This window comes from Hippocampus zosterae, chromosome 2 (genome assembly GCF_025434085.1).
Source record: "Hippocampus zosterae strain Florida chromosome 2, ASM2543408v3, whole genome shotgun sequence".
Classification (NCBI taxonomy): Eukaryota; Metazoa; Chordata; class Actinopteri; order Syngnathiformes; family Syngnathidae; genus Hippocampus; species Hippocampus zosterae.
The window spans coordinates 38,956,214-38,976,319 of NC_067452.1; the positions used below are offsets into that span (position 1 = coordinate 38,956,214).

At 46.1% G+C, this 20,106-nt stretch overlaps 2 protein-coding genes across 3 annotated transcripts; one reads left to right on the forward strand and one right to left on the reverse strand.

Moving 5' to 3' along the window:
* Positions 1-1,813: 1,813 nt before the first annotated feature.
* Positions 1,814-9,992, forward strand: fam117ba (family with sequence similarity 117 member Ba; the record flags this gene model as incomplete). Its single annotated transcript, XM_052058969.1, has 7 exons — positions 1,814-2,167; positions 2,244-2,327; positions 3,335-3,445; positions 5,054-5,197; positions 5,697-5,904; positions 6,072-6,192; positions 8,073-9,992. Coding segments are annotated over 7 exons (1,248 nt in total), but the record flags the coding sequence as incomplete, so codon positions are not given.
* An 893-nt stretch (positions 9,993-10,885) lies between these two features.
* Positions 10,886-20,054, reverse strand: ical1 (islet cell autoantigen 1-like). 2 transcript variants are annotated; one of them, XM_052059238.1, is made up of 14 exons: positions 19,845-20,053; positions 19,119-19,151; positions 18,888-19,041; positions 17,301-17,373; positions 17,089-17,212; positions 16,820-17,018; positions 16,608-16,733; positions 15,884-15,982; positions 15,731-15,813; positions 15,103-15,149; positions 14,052-14,342; positions 13,873-13,968; positions 13,672-13,793; positions 10,886-12,014 (listed from the first exon to the last, which is right to left on the reverse strand). In XM_052059238.1, exons 2-13 carry the CDS (start codon positions 19,124-19,126, stop codon positions 13,678-13,680), a joined length of 1,416 nt encoding a protein of 471 aa, XP_051915198.1. In that variant the 5' UTR covers positions 19,127-19,151; positions 19,845-20,053; the 3' UTR covers positions 10,886-12,014; positions 13,672-13,677. The 2 variants fall into 2 exon arrangements, with proteins under 2 accessions (XP_051915198.1, XP_051915200.1); XM_052059240.1 differs by lacking the exons at positions 10,886-12,014; positions 13,672-13,793; positions 13,873-13,968 and having other exon boundaries at positions 14,301-14,342; positions 15,103-15,171; positions 19,845-20,054.
* Between the last annotated feature and the right edge of the window lie 52 nt (positions 20,055-20,106).

Here is a 20,106-nt window from a genome sequence, read left to right on the forward strand (position 1 = left end):
CGGCTCAACCACCATTGCACACAGTTTTATGAGATGATTTGCCATATTGTAACGTAATAGCTACAGTATACATAATGTTATTGTTTTTCTTACTCTCTTCCTCGCTGTGCAATGTTGTGTCCAGCAGTAACTTGCACACGTTGCATGTGGTTGGACTCCACGTGGACGTCACATACCCGTGTGTTTAAAAAATGCTGCCCTAAAAGTGAAATATATCAATATACAGTCGAAGTGTACTTTTCAGTTCTCTGTGTGTGTGAAACCCCACACCGGAAGTCGCGTGTAAATTCATGTAACTTCGCACTGGTCCTCCTCCCGTCGTGCCAAGCGAAGCTAGTTGAGCATCACCGCCTTCTTTCTATCCCTTGCCTTTTCTGTCTCTCCGTTGTATTTCTGCTTTTTTCCTACCCTCCCATACCTTCCGGGTTCCACCTGATGCTAAGGTCGCATTTCTTCCATTTCCCATAATTTCCTTTCGAGCGCAAAGCGTTTTAGGCTCTATTTTTGGGGTTTTTTTAGCCGCCCGTAGCGCGACCAAAAAAAAAAAGAAAAAAACGTCCACCAAGCGTCGTCCATTGACACCATATGTGTCGCCAATTTCACCCACGTTCGCCTTCTACGTGTGCGTTGATGTCGGCGAATGCCGCCGTCGTTTTGCGTCTACCCGCGGTCGCATTTTAGGACGCGGCGAGCATCAGTCGGGTTGGACGACGAGCTCCCATGCTGCTTTGCGCACCGCGGGACAACAACTCACCTTTGCAGGTACCGGTAAGTCGAAAGCGTCGAAACGAAGCAGCACAAGGTTCTCGGTTCGATACCCTTGATAAGCAAACTTAAAGGTTCCGTGTACCAGTGCTCTCTTCTAATAGGACACATATACGCCGCTCGTACTACTCGTGTCGAGTTCTACTCGACCCGGTAGCACGCAGATGTCAACATTTTTGCCTCATGTTGTCCTACGATGCAGAAATGTGACACGATAGTGGAAGGAAGTAGTTGAAAAAACGTTACTACCAAGACAAGAGTCGTGTATTGGTGTGCTGAAATGTCCTACAAGTGTGGATAAATAACGAAACAATATATGATTTTCGACGCCTTGTTTCCTCGTCATTTTACGAATGTTTTTGACTTGTCTTAAGAGTGTGGATAAAGAGAATACTACGAGTACGTGGACCTTAAGATGGATATCAAGACGATTTAAGTATACACGTATGGTAGAAGCGCGCTTTTATAATGGCTGTTTCTTAGTTGTAATGGTTCGTTTGTTTGCTTTTAAGCGGGTTGATTCGATTTGAATCATTGGGATTACGCTTTGATTCGATCTGGTTCGGCTGAGTTTGAGAGGGTTTGATGCAGTGAGTTTTGTTTTCATTTTACCGTAACTACCAAGACAAACATTGACAATAGAGTTGTATCCAATCCAAGATTAATTAACGTGTCAATGTTGACACTTCCATGTGTGTTTTAAATGGCATCAATTCACTTTGGTCGATTTCGATGCACTCTTGCATATGTTGAATCAAAACCAATACACACACACACACGTGTGTGCGTGTGTGTGTAATTGTTGATAGATCCTGAGCTAGGCAGAAATTGTGTTTGGCCTTGTTCCCTAGCAACAGTTGCTGTACCGGTCAACGACTCCGGCCAAATTTAGATGCGGAATCGGAACATGTGCTCGAAGGATTTCTGCCGTTTTAAATGCTGATGCTAAAAGAGGGCGTCAGCAGTCCCCTATCGGGGTCAGCCGGGAATCATTTTCCCTGCTGTGTCTCCCCACTACTTACTCCCCCACCTTGAAAAGTGTTAATGCCGGTCGGGATTAACATCAATCCATGACACACAAGCCGACGTGCGAAACGGACTCATCCTGTTTTTTTTTTTTTTTCCCCCCGTGTTGACATGTTTACATTTCCAGGACGGGCTTCCCTATTCCTACTCTCCTTCCGCCTTCTCCTCAGAAAGCATCAGTGGCCTTAAACTGAATCACGCGTCGTCCCCTTCGGCCGCCCTCGGAGCCTCCCTCATTCTCCTGTCCGCCCCCCACCATCTCGCCCAGCTGTGGCCCTCGCAGTGCGCGACCGCTGGCTCTCACCTGGAAGGTCCTTGGCCTCAGGACGACTGCCAGCAGCGGCACCTTTCCTACATGAGGGACAAGGCCACACAAGTAAGCCTTCCAAGATAAAACTTGGAAGTCAAGGTGCCACCGTACTTGAGTGCCGACTGTTGTTTTTGTGCGCCAGACCCCCAGGGCCTGGGCAGATGAGAGGAGGCGAGGCTCTCACAAGCGCTCGGCTTCCTGTGGGAGCACCGACCAGCTCAAGGAGGTTGTTACAGAAAGAAAAAAAAAGTGTTTTTTTTTTAAGCTGTGGCATTGAAAAAGAAAATTAACTGTCGAGTTTATTTTCTAACCCACCACAAACACATTTTTTTTTTAATTGAAAAAGAGTATTCAATTCCAAAACAGCCCACATGATTGAATTTTATTCAACGAATGCAGCGATACTTTTTGTCTCCATCGTGCTTGATGACGGTAGTGGAACCAAAATGTGTGTACTGAACATTATTTATGAACAAAAAAAAAAACACTTCCAGGGGAACACTGGAAAACTTCAAGTTAAAACACAAAGGCCTGAAAATGCCGAGAAACCAAGACAGCCACAAAAAAAAAAAACCTTGACAGTAAAACAAAACAACGTGACAGCAACACAAACAAAGCATGACAGTAGCACAAAAAAAAAAAAAAATCCATGGCCGTAACACAACGATCCGACGACGACCGCTAGAAGCCAAGGAACTAAATACAAGCAAACTGACGAGACAACGCGGAGCCGCCCGGTCAAGATACAAAAGATCGTGGGAGCTGATTGGTTGACACAAGGGAAACAAAATCTGAGAGGAAGATAAAAAAAAATAAAAAATGTGGATGAGGAAACAAAATCAAATGTAATCTAAACAAAAAACAGAATCATCACCGTTCTGATACTATGCGGACCATCTGTGGGCTCGAAAAATGCTCCGATACTATAAACACCCATACCACTTCACCAGTTTGACAGACCTTGCGGATGGAGCCGCATTAGCCGTGTGAAGACAAGTGACGACAAATGATGTTCTTCAAAACGAATAAAAAAATGGCGGCAGCAGCTCTCCTGCCAATTTCATGTTCAAAACTAAAGCGCCTCGTGTCTCGATGCTACATTTAAGATAAGTTACAAATGGCAAAAATCGTCACTTTTGGTCATTGCCGATTGGAAAATGGAACGAAGGAAGGTTCAACGGTCTAAAAAAAAAAAAAAAAAAAACCACGCATGTGTCCAACATCTTTTTTCAGATCGCCAAGCTGCGGCAGCAACTCCAGCGCAGCAAGCGGAGCAGCCGTCATCGGAGGGACAAAGAGCGCAAGTCGCCCTTCAATGGCAGCCATGCCATCATGCAGTCGCAGGTGATCTGTGTTGTAAAAATGAGTTTGAAACGCTATTAAGGTTTATAAGAATTAGGGTGGGCGGCCCGGTAGTCCAGTGGTTAGCACGTCGGCTTCACAGTGCAGAGGTACCGGGTTCGATTCCAGCTCCGGCCTCCCTGTGTGGAGTTTGCATGTTCTCCCCGGGCCTGCGTGGGTTTTCTCCGGGTGCTCCGGTTTCCTCCCACATTCCAAAAACATGCGTGGCAGGCTGATTGAACACTCTAAATTGTCCCTAGGTGTGAGTGTGAGTGCGAATGGTTGTTTGTTTCTGTGTGTCCTGCGATTGGCTGGCAACCAATTCAGGGTGTCCCCACGCTTACTGCCCGAAGACGGCTGGGATAGGCTCCAGCACCCCCCGCGACCCTAGTGAGGATTAAGCGGTTCAGAAAATGGATGGATGGATGGATGAATGAATTAGGGTTGGGCAAAAAAAATTCAAATACCGATAGCGGCTAGCCCTTATTTCAAGGTATCGGGTGGAGATGCCGATACCGGTCAGCGATACCTCCCCGCAAAAAAAAAATCTAACGAGTCAGTTTTCCTCGGCAGTCGTTGACGTTATACTGCGGCAGTTTGTTTACATCGGCAAGCCTTCATTTTCATCATTGTATGAAATAAAATTGTATTTTCTATCTCAAAAGTACTAAAGGTATAGGTGGATACTCGTACTGGTATCGCTCTGAAAAAAGTTGGTCTCAAACGTCCCTAATTAGGATCACAGCTTGAGGTGTCTTCAGTTGAAACAATAATTTGAAAGATCAGTTGATTAAATTTTAAAAAAGGCGGCCCGGTAGTCCAGTGGTTAGCACGTCGGCTTCACAGTGCAGAGGTACCGGGTTCGATTCCAGCTCCGGCCTCCCTGTGTGGAGTTTGCATGTTCTCCCCGGGCCTGCGTGGGTTTTCTCCGGGTGCTCCGGTTTCCTCCCACATTCCAAAAATATGCATGGCAGGCTGATTGGACGCTCTAAAAAAATGTCCCTAGGTGTGATTGTGAGCGTGGATGGTTGTTCGTCTCTGTGTGCCCTGCGATTGGCTGGCAACCGATTCAGGGTGTCCCCCGCCTACTGCCCGAAGACGGCTGGGATAGGCTCCAGCACCCCCCGCGACCCTAGTGAGGATTAAGCGGTTCAGAAAATGGATGGATGGATGGGTGGATGAATTAGGGTTGGGCAAAAAAATTCAAATAGCGATAGCGGCTAGCCCTTATTTCAAGGTATCGGGTGGAGATGCCGATACCGGTCAGCGATACCTCCCCGCAAAAAAAAATCTGACGAGTCAGTTTTCCTCGGCAGTTGTTGACGTTATACCGCGGCAGTTTGTTCACATCGGCAAGACTTCATTTTCATCATTGTATGAAATAAAATTGTATTTTCTATCTGAAAAGTACTACAGGTATCGGTGGATACTCATACTGGTATCGCTCTGAAAAAAAGTTGCTCTCAAACATCCCTAATTAGGATCACGGCTTGAGGTGTCTTCAGTTGAAACAATAATTTGAAAGATCAGTTGATTAAATTTTTTTTTTTGTTGAAATATCGCCCGCAAACAGTCGGTGTTTTTACTTCCTTTCCGAAATGTATTTCGCAGGTGGCCATGCCCAAGACCATCCTGATCCCCATCCCCATCTCCAAGTCATCCGCTCCTCGTTTCCGCAACAGCGTGGAGGGTCTCAACCAGGAGATCGAACGCATCATCATCCGAGACACGCCTGAGAAGGATGAGACCATTGTGGTGGGTGACATCAGGGTTCATAGCCAGGGCCCCTTTTTTTTCTTTCCCCGAGTTTATCAAAAAAAGGAAATATACTCGCTGAAATAACGGGAGCTCATTCAAAATATTTCTTGGACACATTGAAAAGATGACGAAACATCCCAAATATTCATTTCAGAATCGGACGCAAAATACTATTAAGACACCGGTGTCAAACTCGAGGCCCCGGGGTCATTTCCGGCCTGTCGGGTCATTTTATGTGGCCCACGAAAGCAAATCATGTGTGACGACTTGCTAAAATCTGTACCGAAATATCGTAAAATTGTCACGTGTCATAAATAACGGTGAGATTTTTTTTGCAATCATTTTGTTACCCGCTTCACATTCACTCGAACAATAATTGAACAAAATATTATAATTGACTGGACTGGTTTAACGTAATGGAAGTTGCGTCGTGAGCCGAAGTTTCCTCGTGCGACCGTTCAGGACGCTGTGCCTTGTTTGCATTTTGCCCCGACAGCCCCAAGACGTTCCCGACGGGCACCGGGCGCCGCCGCCCGTCCCCCCGCAGCGCAGCAGCAGCACCCGCAGCATCGACACGCAGACCCCGTCGGGGGGCGGCCTGAGCGGAAGCCACAGCAACAACGGCAGCCGCCCCGACTCCATCTCGCCGTCCTACCTCACCGTCCTCAACGACGCGGTCGGCGGCAGCCCCTTTGACGACAAAGGTGATGACGCGCAGATGCTAAAGTACTCGCGCTTTGCGTACTTTAGTCAAGGTACTTGTGTAAAAAGTCGCAGTAGAAGTACTCATTCAATTCCGGTTGAAGTTACAGTAAAAGTTCCCATGATTCCCTTTTTCGGCCTTCTTAAAATGTGTCTGTATGTCTTCCAGAGCTCGGTCCCTGCTCACCGCTGCCAAAATACGCCGCCTCTCCGCGGCCCAACAACAGTTATACGTTCAAGAGAGAACCTCCGGAGGGCTGCGAGAAAGTCAAAGTGTCTGAGGAGTCCCTGTATGTACAAAACTTTTTTTTTTCTTCCCCTTTTCAAAAATGCAAATATGAACCCAATACATAACGTGGGAGTCCAGTGGTTAGCACGTGGGCTTCGCAGTGCAGAGGTACCGGGTTCGATTCCAGCTCCGGCCTCCCTGTGTGGAGTTTGCATGTTCTCCCCGGGCCTGCGTGGGTTCTCTCCGGGTGCTCCGGTTTCCTCCCACATTCCAAAAACATGCGTGGCAGGCTGATTGGATGCTCTAAATTGTCCCTAGGTGTGAGTGTGGGCGTGGATGGTTGTTCGTCTCTGTGTGCCCTGCGATTGGCTGGCAACCGGTTCAGGGTGTCCCCCGCCTACTGCCCGAAGACAGCTGGGATAGGCTCCAGCAACCCCCGCGACCCTAGTGAGGATCAAGCGGCTCGGAAGATGAATGAATGAATGAATGAACATAACGTGGGTACACATTTTGTGGCCATGTAGCACAGTAGCTATAATGTATGCATCAAATAAAAATGGTGTCATTCCTGGACAGTTGGGTAAACCTAGCACACTTTCTCGAGAAATGCGACGGTGGTATTTCCCTAACCTTTATAAAAAAAAAGACACTATTTAGAAAAATCTCACAGCCACCACCCAAAATAATAATAATGTTTTTTGAAGCCGTTTTGGCTCGGTTAGCTTCATTCCAACACACAAAACGCTTTACTTGTGCTAACAATTAGCATCAATTGTCACGGTATGAAAACAATAGAGATTTGAACACAAATGGTGGAGCAGCACATATCGGCAGACATTACCTGCAGTCATGTATTCTTTATCATTTTGTCAATAACGTCCTAAATTATTCATCCTGGTTCGTTAATTGGCTGACGGGTTTAAATGGACGATAGTTCTTTTCAAATTGGCCTACAATTTATTTTTTTTTCCCGTAGCAACATAAGAAGCAGATAATGACATTCAAACATCTCCTTCCAAAAAATGAGCCGATCTTTCTCTCTGTGAAGTTAAACAAATATATATGTATATATTCATTCATTCATCTTCCGTACCGCTTGATCCTCACTAGGGTCCCGGGGGGTGCTGGAGCCTACCCCAGCTGTCTCCGGGCAGTAGGCGGGGGACACCCTGAATCGGTTGCCAGCCAATCGCAGGGCACACAGAAACGAACGACCATTCGCACTCACACTCACACCTAGGGACAATTTTAGAGCGTCCAATCAGCCTGCCATGCATGTTTTTGGAATGTGGGAGGAAACCGGAGCACCCGGGGAAAACCCACGCAGGCCCGGGGAGAACATGCAAACTCCACACAGGGAGGCCGGAGCTGGAATCGAACCCGGTACCTCTGCACTGTGAAGCCGACGTGCTAACCACTGCACTACCGGGCCGCCCCCCACCCAAAATAAAATAATAATAATGTTTTTTAAAGCCATTTTGGCTCGGTTAGCTTCATTCCAACACACAAAACGCTTTACTTGTGCTAACAATTAGCATCAATAGTCACGGCATGAAAACAATAGAGATTTGAACACCACTGGTGGAGCAGCACGTATCGGCAGACGTTACCCGCAGTCATGTATTCTTTATCATTTACATATATTACATATGTATATATTTTTTATTATTAATTGCCTGATGAATCAGTCCTCTGTATTTGATTGCCATATTCTGTTATCGGTCTAAAAAAAATCATTGGGTCATAATAATTATTGCACCCTCGCCATATAAAGTGATTTGTCGTATTAAATCAAGATGCTTGATTACATAACATTTTTGTTATCACGATTTGTTTTTATCACTCTATTTCATGTCTGTGGTTATGTTTTTGTTTTTTTTGTTTTTTACTGACAAACATGCAATGAATCACGTGAATCACCTGAATGCGTGTTTGTTGCAGGCCCAAAAGCCTGCAGGAGGTGCCCCCATTCCTGTGTCCCGACCGCAACAAGGTCAACTTCATCCCCAACAGCGGCTCGGCCTTCTGCCTCGTCAGCATCCTCAAGCCCCTGCTCCCGGCCCCGGACCTTAACTTTCGCTCCGGGGTGGGCCTGCGCAGTCTGTCCCCGTCGCTGGTGCCTCTGTCCACCCAGCCCTGCCTCCTGGAGGAGCCGGAGAGCTTCTGACGAGCACCTTAAAAACACTTTCAAGCTCGAGAAAGGAGGAGAAGAAGAAGAAGAAGAAAGGGGGGGTGGGGGGGAGGAGAAAAAAAAAGGCCTTCTGCATGCTCGCTCTCTGATGTCTTTGTTCAAAAGACGCTTCCCACTGCCTCACCTTCTCATTGCTGTCTTTTTGTTTTGAAAGGAAAAGGGCAGAAGCATTTTTTTTTTCACCGTGTGATAACATGACGCCTTTCCACAGACATATCTTTTTTTTTTGTATCTCTCGTTCTTTCTATATGATATGCCTTCCACTGCAAAAGGCCACGGTGCTGCCAGATTGTAGCAAAACTTGAAGGGGTAAAAGTAAAAAGAAAAAAAAGACAAAAAAAAACGTGCCTGATATTTTCGAGGACTATACTCCATTTCCCAAAACTGATGTAGCGCCTCCACCTTTTCCTTTCAAGAGACTAGGGGGCGCCGCCAAACTAATTTGTACATTTGTATTTAAAGGCCAAAGGTAACTCAAAGCTGTGCCACCCCCCTTCCTTATTTCACGTTTCTGGCTTGACAGTGGATGTAAAAAAGTGGAGACACACACTGCTCGAAAGTAACGGTGACCCATAAGCCCATTCATTTGACCTATAACCTGTGCAACTCAATAGATTTTTTTTTTCTTCCCAAAGGCGGATTAAAAAAAACTGAGACCATGTGGGTTGCAAAAGTGTGCACACCCCATAACTGAAATATGCTTGTGTGTAGAATTGACCAATCGCATTGGAGTCACTGCTCACCTCTGGTTTGCGAAAGTGTGCACACCCCATAACTGAAATATGCTTGTGTGTAGAATTGACCAATCGCATTGGAGTCACTGCTCACCTCTGGGTTGCAAAAGTGTGCACACCCCATAACTGAAATATGCTTGTGTGTAGAATTGACCAATCGCATTGGAGTCACTGCTCACCTCCCATCATTTCAAGTGCCTCTGATGAACCCCAAACAAATTACAGCTGTTCTAGTTGTAGAATAGCCCGACTGCTATTTTAAACCATACGCAAAAAAAAAAAAATATGTTTGGCTTACGCACAGCATTGCTCATCACTAAAAGGACGGCACATTCACTGTGAAGAATCGCCATCATGCCTTGGACTGTTTTTCTTCAGCTGGGAGCGTTTGCACAGAACCTCCAGGTGGCTCATAGAAAGCCAACTAGAACAGCTTCACTGTATTTGCGACACTTCAAAATGGCGGCGTGTGTGTTGACTCCCAATGAACAGGCATTTTAATGTTTTGAGTTGATCCTAAAAACTACATCCCCAGTTAGGACGTGAGTTATGAAACACGTATACACTTGTGCAAACACATTTTAACTTGAAATTACACCCCCCCCCCAAAAAAAAATATTTTGATATCAATTGAGTTGTACAAGTTAAGGGGAGGCGGTTGGGGTTCCAAAATGGTTCTTTGTGATCTAATTTTGAACATCACCGAACGCTGGGTTTTGAACAGGGGTGTGTAGACTTTTGCTATAACTCTACTTTCCCTGCCTACCTCCAGCCCATTTCTCTCTGCTCGCGACATCCGAGTCCAAAGAGTCCACCCACACTGCATGATGGCAGTGGTTACCATGGCAACAACTCAATGAACTGATATTGACAGGATGTCTCCTGGGACGGTTGGCTATCATCAGCAAATGGCTGCAGCCATTGACCCCCCCCCCCCCCTAAAAAAAAACCGGCACAACACACAAAGAACCCAATATCCGATGATCCTACGATGCTATTTATAATGTACCGAGAGCACCCGAGCCCTCCACGTGCCATCGGAACGAACCAGGATGTAAATATATGCCGCATTGTATGAGCTGACAAAGGACATGTATCGGACTGGAGTGAACAATTGTAAACGGCCACTCAAGACACAGATACAAATTCAACGCCGCTCGATATCTTAATTGCGCCACAGAGTACTTACTGTGAATTACATGTTATCATTATTGTGAAGAGTAATGTATTTATTTATCAAACAGGGGGTCAGATTAAGAATAGGCAATGTCATCGTCCATCTCAGGTTGTCGTGAACAGAAATCGCGCCAAGCAACCAACCGCAACGCGTGCAGACTTGCCGTCAACACTCAATGATGAGAATGAGTAGCGGACGAACAGTCCCAAATGTTGAGCGACCTGATTTGATTTTTTTTTTGGTTTTGTATTTACTGTTAGCTTTTTTTTTTTAATCAACTAAGAAATAAATTGTCTTGTTCCAAAAATATTGAATGTTTCAGGGTTTCGTGACCCTTGTGAGGATAAGCGAATCGGAAAATTGATGGATGGATTTTGCATTTCCTTGAGTAGTCTGTGTGATGTTAAAATTGGTTTGATAAGCTGAAACCGAAATCAGGGACGGGGCAAATACTTTTTCACAGTACACCAGTATGTATATAGATATATCTATACAGGTATATGCATAGTCGACAGGCCGGTGACCACACAGCAACAGTTTTCGCACGACGGTTCGTATGATTGGCCGAAATAAACATAGTACGTCAGCATGGCCGCCACGTTGCATGTGGCAAAAGGTAAAGGCAACACTTCAAACGACCAAAATCGTCAACTTCTTATCACAGAAGCACAAACTTTTTTGCTCCTCTTTATTGGTAACCCGATTCCGTTTGTAAATCCTCAAGTTAAATAAAATAAACGAAATGAAGCAATTGTGGTTCGATAAATACATTCTTCAAGAGTAAACGGTAGACAGCAAGTGACAGAGTAAATACCAAGTACGACTGTCAGTAAATAACTTTGAAACTCTTTAAAGCTCAAGATAAATAGAGTAAAAAGTAAAGTCCACGTATCACGCGAAAATTAAACAAAATACAGAAGTAACAACAGCAATTATTATAGACTACCGTATAAGACCCTTCAAAACAGATGCAGTCAGCAATACACATCTCAAAATAACTTTGCCGTCATATTTTTCCCTCCAAATTTTAAATCGTAATCTTGCCTGATTTTGTTTCTAATTTGTGAAATACAGTTCTTTTCCCGCAATACAGTTCTATCACATCAGAATCTCAGCATTCAGAAAGACAGCAGTTTTCATTCCATTCGTTTCCATCTGCATTCCAAAAAAAAAAAAAAAAAAAAGGTTCAGTGGATTGCGGCTGTAGTGTGATGGCAACCCCTTCAAGCAAATCAAAGAAAAGTGTATAATCAGTACAGGAAAATATTTATGAAGCTATACATAGCGAAACATCCATTTTTGGCGCTCCTGGTGTCAGCACCACTGGCCAGGAGTCCGTGACCCACTGGCGCGAAATATTTTTGATTCATGTTAATCATTGGTTCAACGTTTAGCAGCAAGGATGATTCATTGAAAACGGCCATTAGTGGCGAACCATCAAAACCATATAAGGAGTCCACTTCCCGCTGGTTATTATCTGGTTGGTGCAGTGTCGGATCAAATTTCTTCCGTTCTTATCAGTTCGTTACGAATCAATGGTGTGTTTTTAAACACACTCGATCAATAAAGATGATTTTGAGATGCATTTCACATGATCCTGTGATGCAGATGCAGACTTGTATGGAGCTCCCGGCGGCTCTGGGAATGTGATCGCCGACACATACATCCATTAAGTATACAACAAACGGAACAATGCACACATTGTTTGATGTAATAAAGTAATAAAGTCCTTCTTTGGAATGTGATAAAGCCCAAAATGCATCCAAGATGAAAGCAGTGCCCTGTAGACATAAGATGAAGAATGAATACTGAAGCAAACACAACAGAGTCTGTGACATTAGCCCGGTTTACAATATATATATAGAGTGAAATCATGCCTAAAGAAGATTTCTAGTCTCGTTTCCATGAGACATGATTTTTTTCCCCATCAGCCGTTTACATGCTCCGCTCAGTTAAATCAGATCAGCCGTGTGACATGTGGAGAAGGATGTCAACGACGCGCGAGTTATCAAGACGGGGTTATTTCGTCTTTTTAGTCTAGTCGTCGTTTTTGGTTTTAACACTTTTAATCCAAGCAACGTCTTGATCAAAAAAAAAGTTCTCATGACATTTGGTCATTTGGATACATTCTGATAGGATTACTGAATTCCATCGTTGGTCGCGGTGGTTACGTTCTAAAAAGAACATGTGATGAGTGAAATCCGTCAAGTAGTCATCTTTATGTTTTTACAATTATCACGTAAACAATATTGTATTGACTGAAACCCAAGATTCAACCTTCTTTCAGGCACCAGCATTAGAAGGTTTTATCTGTCCTGGGTTGCTCCCTTGACACTCTGGAGGAGGTGGGCAACAGAATGATGCTAACTAAGCTAAAGGCTATGATGGCCAGTCCCTCCCACCCCCTCCAGCCCGCCCTGACAGCACTTGGTAGCTCCTTCAGCCAGAGACTGGTACACCCGCGCTGCAAGAAGGAGAGATACCGACGCTCGTTCCTACCGACTGCTGTCAGGCTGATGAATAAAAAATAACAATCATGATAATAATAATAATTAAATGATGTGAAGGAAAATTGTAAATAGTACTGCGATTTATCCATTTTGTGTTCATATTGCATTTAATTGAAAGATGTTTGTTGTTATTTTTTTCTCTTTCTTCTTTCTACATACATTCTTGCTGCTGGAGGCTGTAAATTTCCCCAGTGTGGGACGAATAAAGGATATCTTATCTTATCTTATATATATATATATATATATATGAGGCTGATGACATCGGCCTTCGGTCCCTCAGGATGCAAAACACACTTCGCTGTTAATAAAAAAATTTTTTTTAAATAAATAAAAATAAACAAAATAAAAAATGCACGAAAACATCCATGAAACAGCAGAGCCGTGAAAGATAAACCGTGTTATAGCGACGGATTACTGTACATGGCTCCATGTAAACTTGGCTATGATGTGCAGTGTGAGGGTGCAAAATTGCCAACCACCCCCCCCCCCCAAAAAAAAGAAAGAAATTAAAATCAGGAGTCTACAAACTCCAAGACTGTCTCTTCAAAGGGAATTTAAATACAGTATATACCCAAGCAAAAACTTGAGTAAATCAACTAGATTTCATGCAAGTTGACGGGGTAACGTCAGTTCAAAGTTTTCCAAGTTGTGAGTGATCGGAAACAAGTCGAACGATAACGCATGGATGATGGATTGTGGGAAAGCAAAATCCTTGACGCATTTCCATGAAACTACCCCCAATAATTCCCATGGCAGATTTAAAATAGTCCCCAAACTCCCCACATTCATTTCTCGTGTACAATTACGAAACTTCCCAGAAATTGACTGGACGTTTTCCGCACCTCTGCAACTCTAGCGCGGTGTTGACAGTCATTTCCTGTGTGTGTGTGTGTGTGTGTATATATCGATGTTCTCGATATCATCCTACACAGTTTCAGGCGTTGAGGAGCTCGTCTGCGGAGCGTCCGATGGCGTCGGGGTTGGAGAGCGGGTCCAAGTCCGCGAACAGGTTGAACCAAGCAGACATATTTCTGGATCCACCTGCGGCAGCTGCGGCCACGTTGACATTTGAGAGAACAACCGACGAGTGTTACAAGAACAATAGGAATGACTCGAGTTTGCGGTTTACCATTGGCGCCAAAAGTCGGAGCCGGCGCGGCGGATTGGTTCTGTGTACGAGGCGGCTGGAGGGGCGGCGCTTGAAACATTGGCGGCGTAGACCATCCTGACGGACAACAAAGCGCACGGCGATGAGGAGGAGGAGGAGGAGATGCTGGCCTTTCACCGGCAGGGAGAGACGCGGCTCACCTGCGGAACTCAGACTGTGATCCAGGAGCTGAGAAGGCAGGAAGCCGGTCGGGCTGGGGGAGGCGCACTGTGGCAGGGGGGCGGCGTGGCCCGCCGGTGGCGCCGGCTCGCTTGTGGCGGCCGCGGCGGTGGGAGCGTCAAAGAGCCCGAAAGCGTCCTGCCACTCGTTGCTGAAGTCGTCGGTCACCCCCGGGCTGGGGCTGAGCAGGTCTTTGAGGAAGGCCATGTCACCCTGTTCCCCGTCTTCATCCTCCGGTGCCGACCCCGTTCCAGCGGGGTCCGGCAAAACACCTTTGACAAGAGGCACAAGTCGAGAAGTGGCGGCCGATGGCCACAACTGACGACGAGTCGCTCGACAGCCAGACTGGCAAGCGGGTTAGCCGGTTCACAGTCAGCCAACTCGACATTCTCATCCAATTTTGTGTCGTCGCAAACGCGTAAAACTGCGAGGGAAAGCGTCGAGCGCGTTAACAGCTCGAATTGAAGTGGATAAACTTTCATAATAATTCATGATTCCTCCAGTAACAAACCTAAGGCATGGGGGCCAAATTTGGCCCGCCACATCATGTGATGTGGCCCGCGAAAGCCAATGGCCAAGCCGAATCTGTACCAAAATTCCAAATGATCATATATAATAAATAAGAGCTGTTGTCAGCGTTTTCTTGATACCAAACCCCTTTATCACAGTCACTTCAATAGTTATTATTCTTAACTTTTTTTTATATGGCTTCACAGCCATAATGGCCCTCCAACTAAAACGTGGCCCGTGACAGAAAATGAGTTTGACGCTCCAATATTAGCCAAAGCCCAACACATTTATGTGTAATACGGTGAATTTCCTTCAAAACGCATTAATTTAAGATGTTTTGAGGAAATAAATGCGTGGGAGGAGGAGCTGGGAAAAAATGATTATATTTTTAATCGCAATAGTGCCCCCCCGCCCCTAGTAGTCATTTCAACAAACGTTGTACTGAGCGATGGCACATTACAAAAACTGAATTGAGTTGAAGCGCAGAGCGACAAGTGTGTTGCAATTGATGCTCTTCCATACCTGCGTCCGCCGCACTTCCCGTTGCCTCGTCATCCAAGCACACCAGACTAGGGAGGGTTAAACCAAAGGCTACTTTGAATAATAATCATGTTTTTTTGGAACAACCAAAGTACAGAAACTTATCAGCAACTCCGAAAGAGATTTTTTGCACAGTCGGCTGAAATATTTCTCATGTGAGATGTTTCTCAAATTGTAGTAAGCACAGATGAAAATGTGTCTTTTCGCTGCAACGGGCACGACTTTGTGCGCATCCGGCACAGTGAGATATGTTCAATATGTGCTCATAATGCCGAATCCTCGACTGCGACGAGAATTGCTTTCAGTAGATCAAAGACAACTCCGCCCCCTACCCCCAAGGCTGTCAACAAATGTGGAGCACAGTATTTTGGATTGTGAGCCAGCTAGGCCTTATTACAAATTTGAGGACATTTGCATCATCCGCGCCATGCGGTTTCAAATAATGAAAATTGACGGGGGGAAGGGTGTGAGGAATTCCGCAATCTGTACTGGCTATACCAGATTTGACTCATTTGGCCTCCATACGCCTATCTATTGACCGATAAATCTTAACGCGAACCACTCGACTGGTGCGATTTGTGCTCGAGTCGAGTCATTTAGTTTGGCCCACCTGCCAGTGTTACCCTGTAGAACCTTGTCATCTGCCGCTCCTTGCTGCGCTGCGGTTATTTGCTCCAATGGGTCGCGCAAGTCCTGCCGAGGGAATTTGGATAGGTCATAAAGACGAGAGCTGAAAATCTTTGGCGGAGCATCGTCGACCCACCTTGAGTGTGGTGAACTGGTACGGCACGTGTCCCTGGAAGGCATCATGGATGCCAGACAAGGCTTGGGCCGTCTTTTCCCAGAAGTGAAGCATGGTGGTCTGCGGGGGGTGAAATGCAGAAGAATGAAGCCCTGATCACCTTTTATGTTATGTGTTGTGTTTATTATTTTACTTTATGTTAACCGTTTTAGGGCGGCCCGGTAGTCCAGTGGTTAGCACGTCGGCTTCCAGCTCCGGCCTCTGTGTGGAGTTTGCATGTTCTCCCCGGGCCTGCGTGGGTTTTCTCCGGGTGCTCCGGTTTCCTCCCACATTCCAAAAACATGCGTGGCAGGCTGATTGGACGCTCTAAATTGTCCTTAGGTGTGAGTGCGAATGGTTGTTTGTTTCTGTGTGCCCTGCGATTGGCTGGCAACCGATTCAGGGTGTCCCCCGCCTACTGCCCGGAGACGGCTGGGATGGGCTCCAGCACCCCCCGCGACCCTGGTGAGGATCAAGCGGTACGGAAGATGAATGAATGAATGTTAACCGTTTTGTTAGGCGCTTTGTTACAGCTGCCGCTGTTGTGAAAGCGCTATATAAATCAGCATGCATTGTATTGTATTGTATTTTTATTGGACCCGCACTGCGAAGTTGAGGCGTTAACCACCGGAGCACCTTCTCGATGACTTGTTTTTGTGAATTGTGCACGAGATACCCGGCAAAAAGATTTCGCGGTAGGACCAACCTGATAGTTGCAAAGTGAGTGTGACAGCATGTTGCAGCGGCTGGCACCTAGCATGTCCACCTTCTGGCACACATCGTTCTTTAATTTCTCAAATTGGCTCTTTGTCGCCCTCACCTGGCCTTGAACCTATCAAGAGATCACATCGATCAGTGCAACCACCCCCCCCCACACACACACACCTCCCCAAGGGAGTGGGCTACGTTAACCCTTGCCTTTCGGAACTTCTCCAGTTGTTTGTAAGTGTCCGGGTCGAGTTCTTGAGAGACGTCTTTCATCCAGAGCAAAGCTCCTCTGTACTCCGTGCGAGCCTTCTCCATGCGGCCGACAGTCAGGAGCGTGTCTGCGATGGCCCGTCGTCGGAAAGTCTCGACTTCCTGGTGCAAACGTTTCAGCGGCGTGCAGAGCGCCATCCTGCGAAGAGAAATTGAAAATTCATTTCAATGTCGACCGCCCGTGCGCCCTCCACCGCGCGGCCTCGTGCCTCTTCTTGGCAGAGGCGCAAAGGGCCTTGCTGGTGGCATCCATCATGTTGCCGGCCTTGGTGCGGTCGTGTTCCGCTTGGAAGCGGAGAAACAGGCCCAGTTCGTTCTCCTCTTGCGACAAACCTGTTGAGGACAAACGGTTTGGCAGATTTTGCTGTGGTAAAGTTTGGACGGGACTCGCGTTTTGACCACGGAGGGACTCTCAACTCACGTGTAATCCGATGCTGGTACTTCTCCATCACCTTGAGCAACTCTGTGCAGGTCGACTGGACTGAGCGGAAGAACTGCAGGAACCAAACAAGCAAGATGGCTGACGTGTGACAGTTTATGACCACCGGCAAGTAGGTTAGCATTTTAATTGCCGTTAGCTAGACTGTTATACGAGGTACCGGGTTCGATTCCAGCTCCGGCCTCCCTGTGTGGAGTTTGCATGTTCTCCCCGGGCCTGCGTGGGTTTTCTCCGGGTGCTCCGGTTTCCTCCCACATTCCAAAAACATGCGTAGGAGGCTGATTGAACACTCTAAATTGTCCCTAGGTCTGAGTGTGAGAGCGAATGGTTGTTCGTTTCTGTGTGCCCTGCGATTGGCTGGCAACCGATTCAGGGTGTCCCCCGCCTACTGCCCGGAGACAGCTGGGATGGGCTCCAGCACCCCCCGCGACCCGAGTGAGGATCAAGCGGCTCGGAAGATGAATGAATGAATGAATGAATGAATGAATGAATGAATGAATAGACTGTTATACAGAAATGACTTGGAATTTTTGCTCCATGGTGCCATTGCGTCTATTCTGCCTGCTAATGCAGCAGAACGGGACGGGAAGGGGGACACATATTATAAATTTTAATATCAAGTAAACATTCAAATGAAAACCAGTGACGACGGCAACTGATTGGGCCTTCTTTTGCATCTCAAAATCTAAGAGGAGCTTTGCATCAATGTGCCAATTGTCGCAAAGTTGCAAACCACTTTTATTGAAGTGAAGAAATATATATCGATTTTTTTTTGGGAGGGGGGGGTTAAATATAGCCTGTGAAGACGCATGCAGACTGTCTCATATTTTGAAAGACAGCAGTTTCAAATGAGTTTGATGTATTGCCAAAAGCACATGTCTAGCCATGAGTTGGAAATGCATTCCATGTGTCTACAGAGTAAATTACTGGCTAGACGAGAAGGAAGAAACTTTTTTTTTTTTTGGTCGTTTTCCGAATATGTTACACTAGCTGGTTCGCCGCCCTCCGGGCGGCTCATCAGCTAGTTCCTGCGGAAGGCTGGTAAGGTGGTGGTTCGCCGCCCTCCGGGCGGCTCATCAGCTAGTTCCTGCGGAAGGCTGGTAAGGTGGGCCTTCGGCCCACAAAAGTGTTGTTGCTTGGTTCAACTTTTTGTTCATCTTCATTGCTTATCGCGAAAATAAAGAGATGTTTAGCTCTACTAAATAACTAACAATTTAATTGCAATGCTTGTGGGTAGACAACATTTTTTCGCTAATATGCCCGCGCGATCGTAGTGAACCACTGCCTGAGCGGCGCAGTGGCGGCGCGGTGAAGTAGGTACGTTTTGAAAAGGGACAGACGGAAGGACAGACCGCGTGCGGGACGACGCGCAATATATATATATATAAGATAGATGTGGTACACATCTGTGCTGCATCAGGGGAGGGAGGAAAAAAAAAATCTGAATAGGAATACAACTCACGTCTTGACTACGGTTGCTGTCCGCGACCCACCCACCCAGTTGAGAATCACCGTTTTACCGCCTATATCAAAATAGTGAATTACAACAACAGAATGGCCTCAATGTACCTCAAGCTTTGCATCCAGATCGGCGTCAGAAGCCACCACATACTCGTCCTCCTTCTTGCCTGTGGCCTTGATGAGCACCTGCTTGGTCTTCCAGAACTTCTTCTGCATGCGTGCCACTACGGAGCTGTCTTCACCCAGCAGATCCCCAACAAACCTTCAGCGGGGGGGAAAAAAAATTCACTTATGATACACTGTTGATGACTAAGTTGACTGTAGATGATGCATACATACCCGTCCATGATTGGGGATCGAGAGTGTTCCACTCTGCAAGTACAAGAGGTATGACAGTTCATTAATTCAGCCTAATTAAGTCTCCTCGTGGTTTCGAAGTCAATGGAATCACAAAATAGTTAGCTATTCCTTTCTCTGTCCAATCACTTTCAGATTCTGAGAAGTGTTCTTGTAATAATTCATAGTGAGATTCTGCAATTCCTTTTCCTCCATTTTCATGGTCACAGGTAAGTTACAGCTTCTCCCCTGCCAATCAGTCTCAGGTATGACACAGTGAGGGAAAACCATTCATATTTTCACCTTCCTGGGAATTGATTGACACATTGTGTACCATTGTAGTCCCGTTTATGATTCGGCCAAGAAACCCGCCGTAGTCCCACTACAGCTCGTTATTTTCATCTTTCTTCAAACCGTACACACCAACATCAATAGCGTCAACAGTTTCCACTAATTTTGAGCTAATCTGTAGCATCTGCTACTCGGGCGCTGACAACAGCTGTCTGTCAAGGCAGGTGTTCACTTCCCAGACTCCGCGGTCGGGGACAACGTCGCCTTCCCGACGTCTGTCGTTTCGAGCACAATAAGTCGAGCCACGTCGACGGTTAATGATCAAAATGTAGTTCTCGACGCCTGCCCAAAAATCTAAAGAGATGGTGTGCTAATACGACACCTAGCTGGTTAGCTGCTATGCTGGTGTGTTACGTTCAGAAAACTTTGTTAACTTACGATGAACGCAGTCAAAAAAGAAAAAAAAACTTTAAAAAAAACAAGTCTCCGTCCCTTATATATGAGTCATCGGTTTGCCGAGGCGTTATGAAATGTTTCTCTAATGTTGAATTTGTCCTTTAGTGGCAGCATCTGATAGTAGCTCGCCTATAAGGTGCTCTCGCGATATGCATCATTGTGTGAGTCAGAGAAACAGGATATGCAAAGTAGCCGTGACGTAACGTGGTCAAATCCATGGCGTACCGCCGCAAGTGGACGCTAA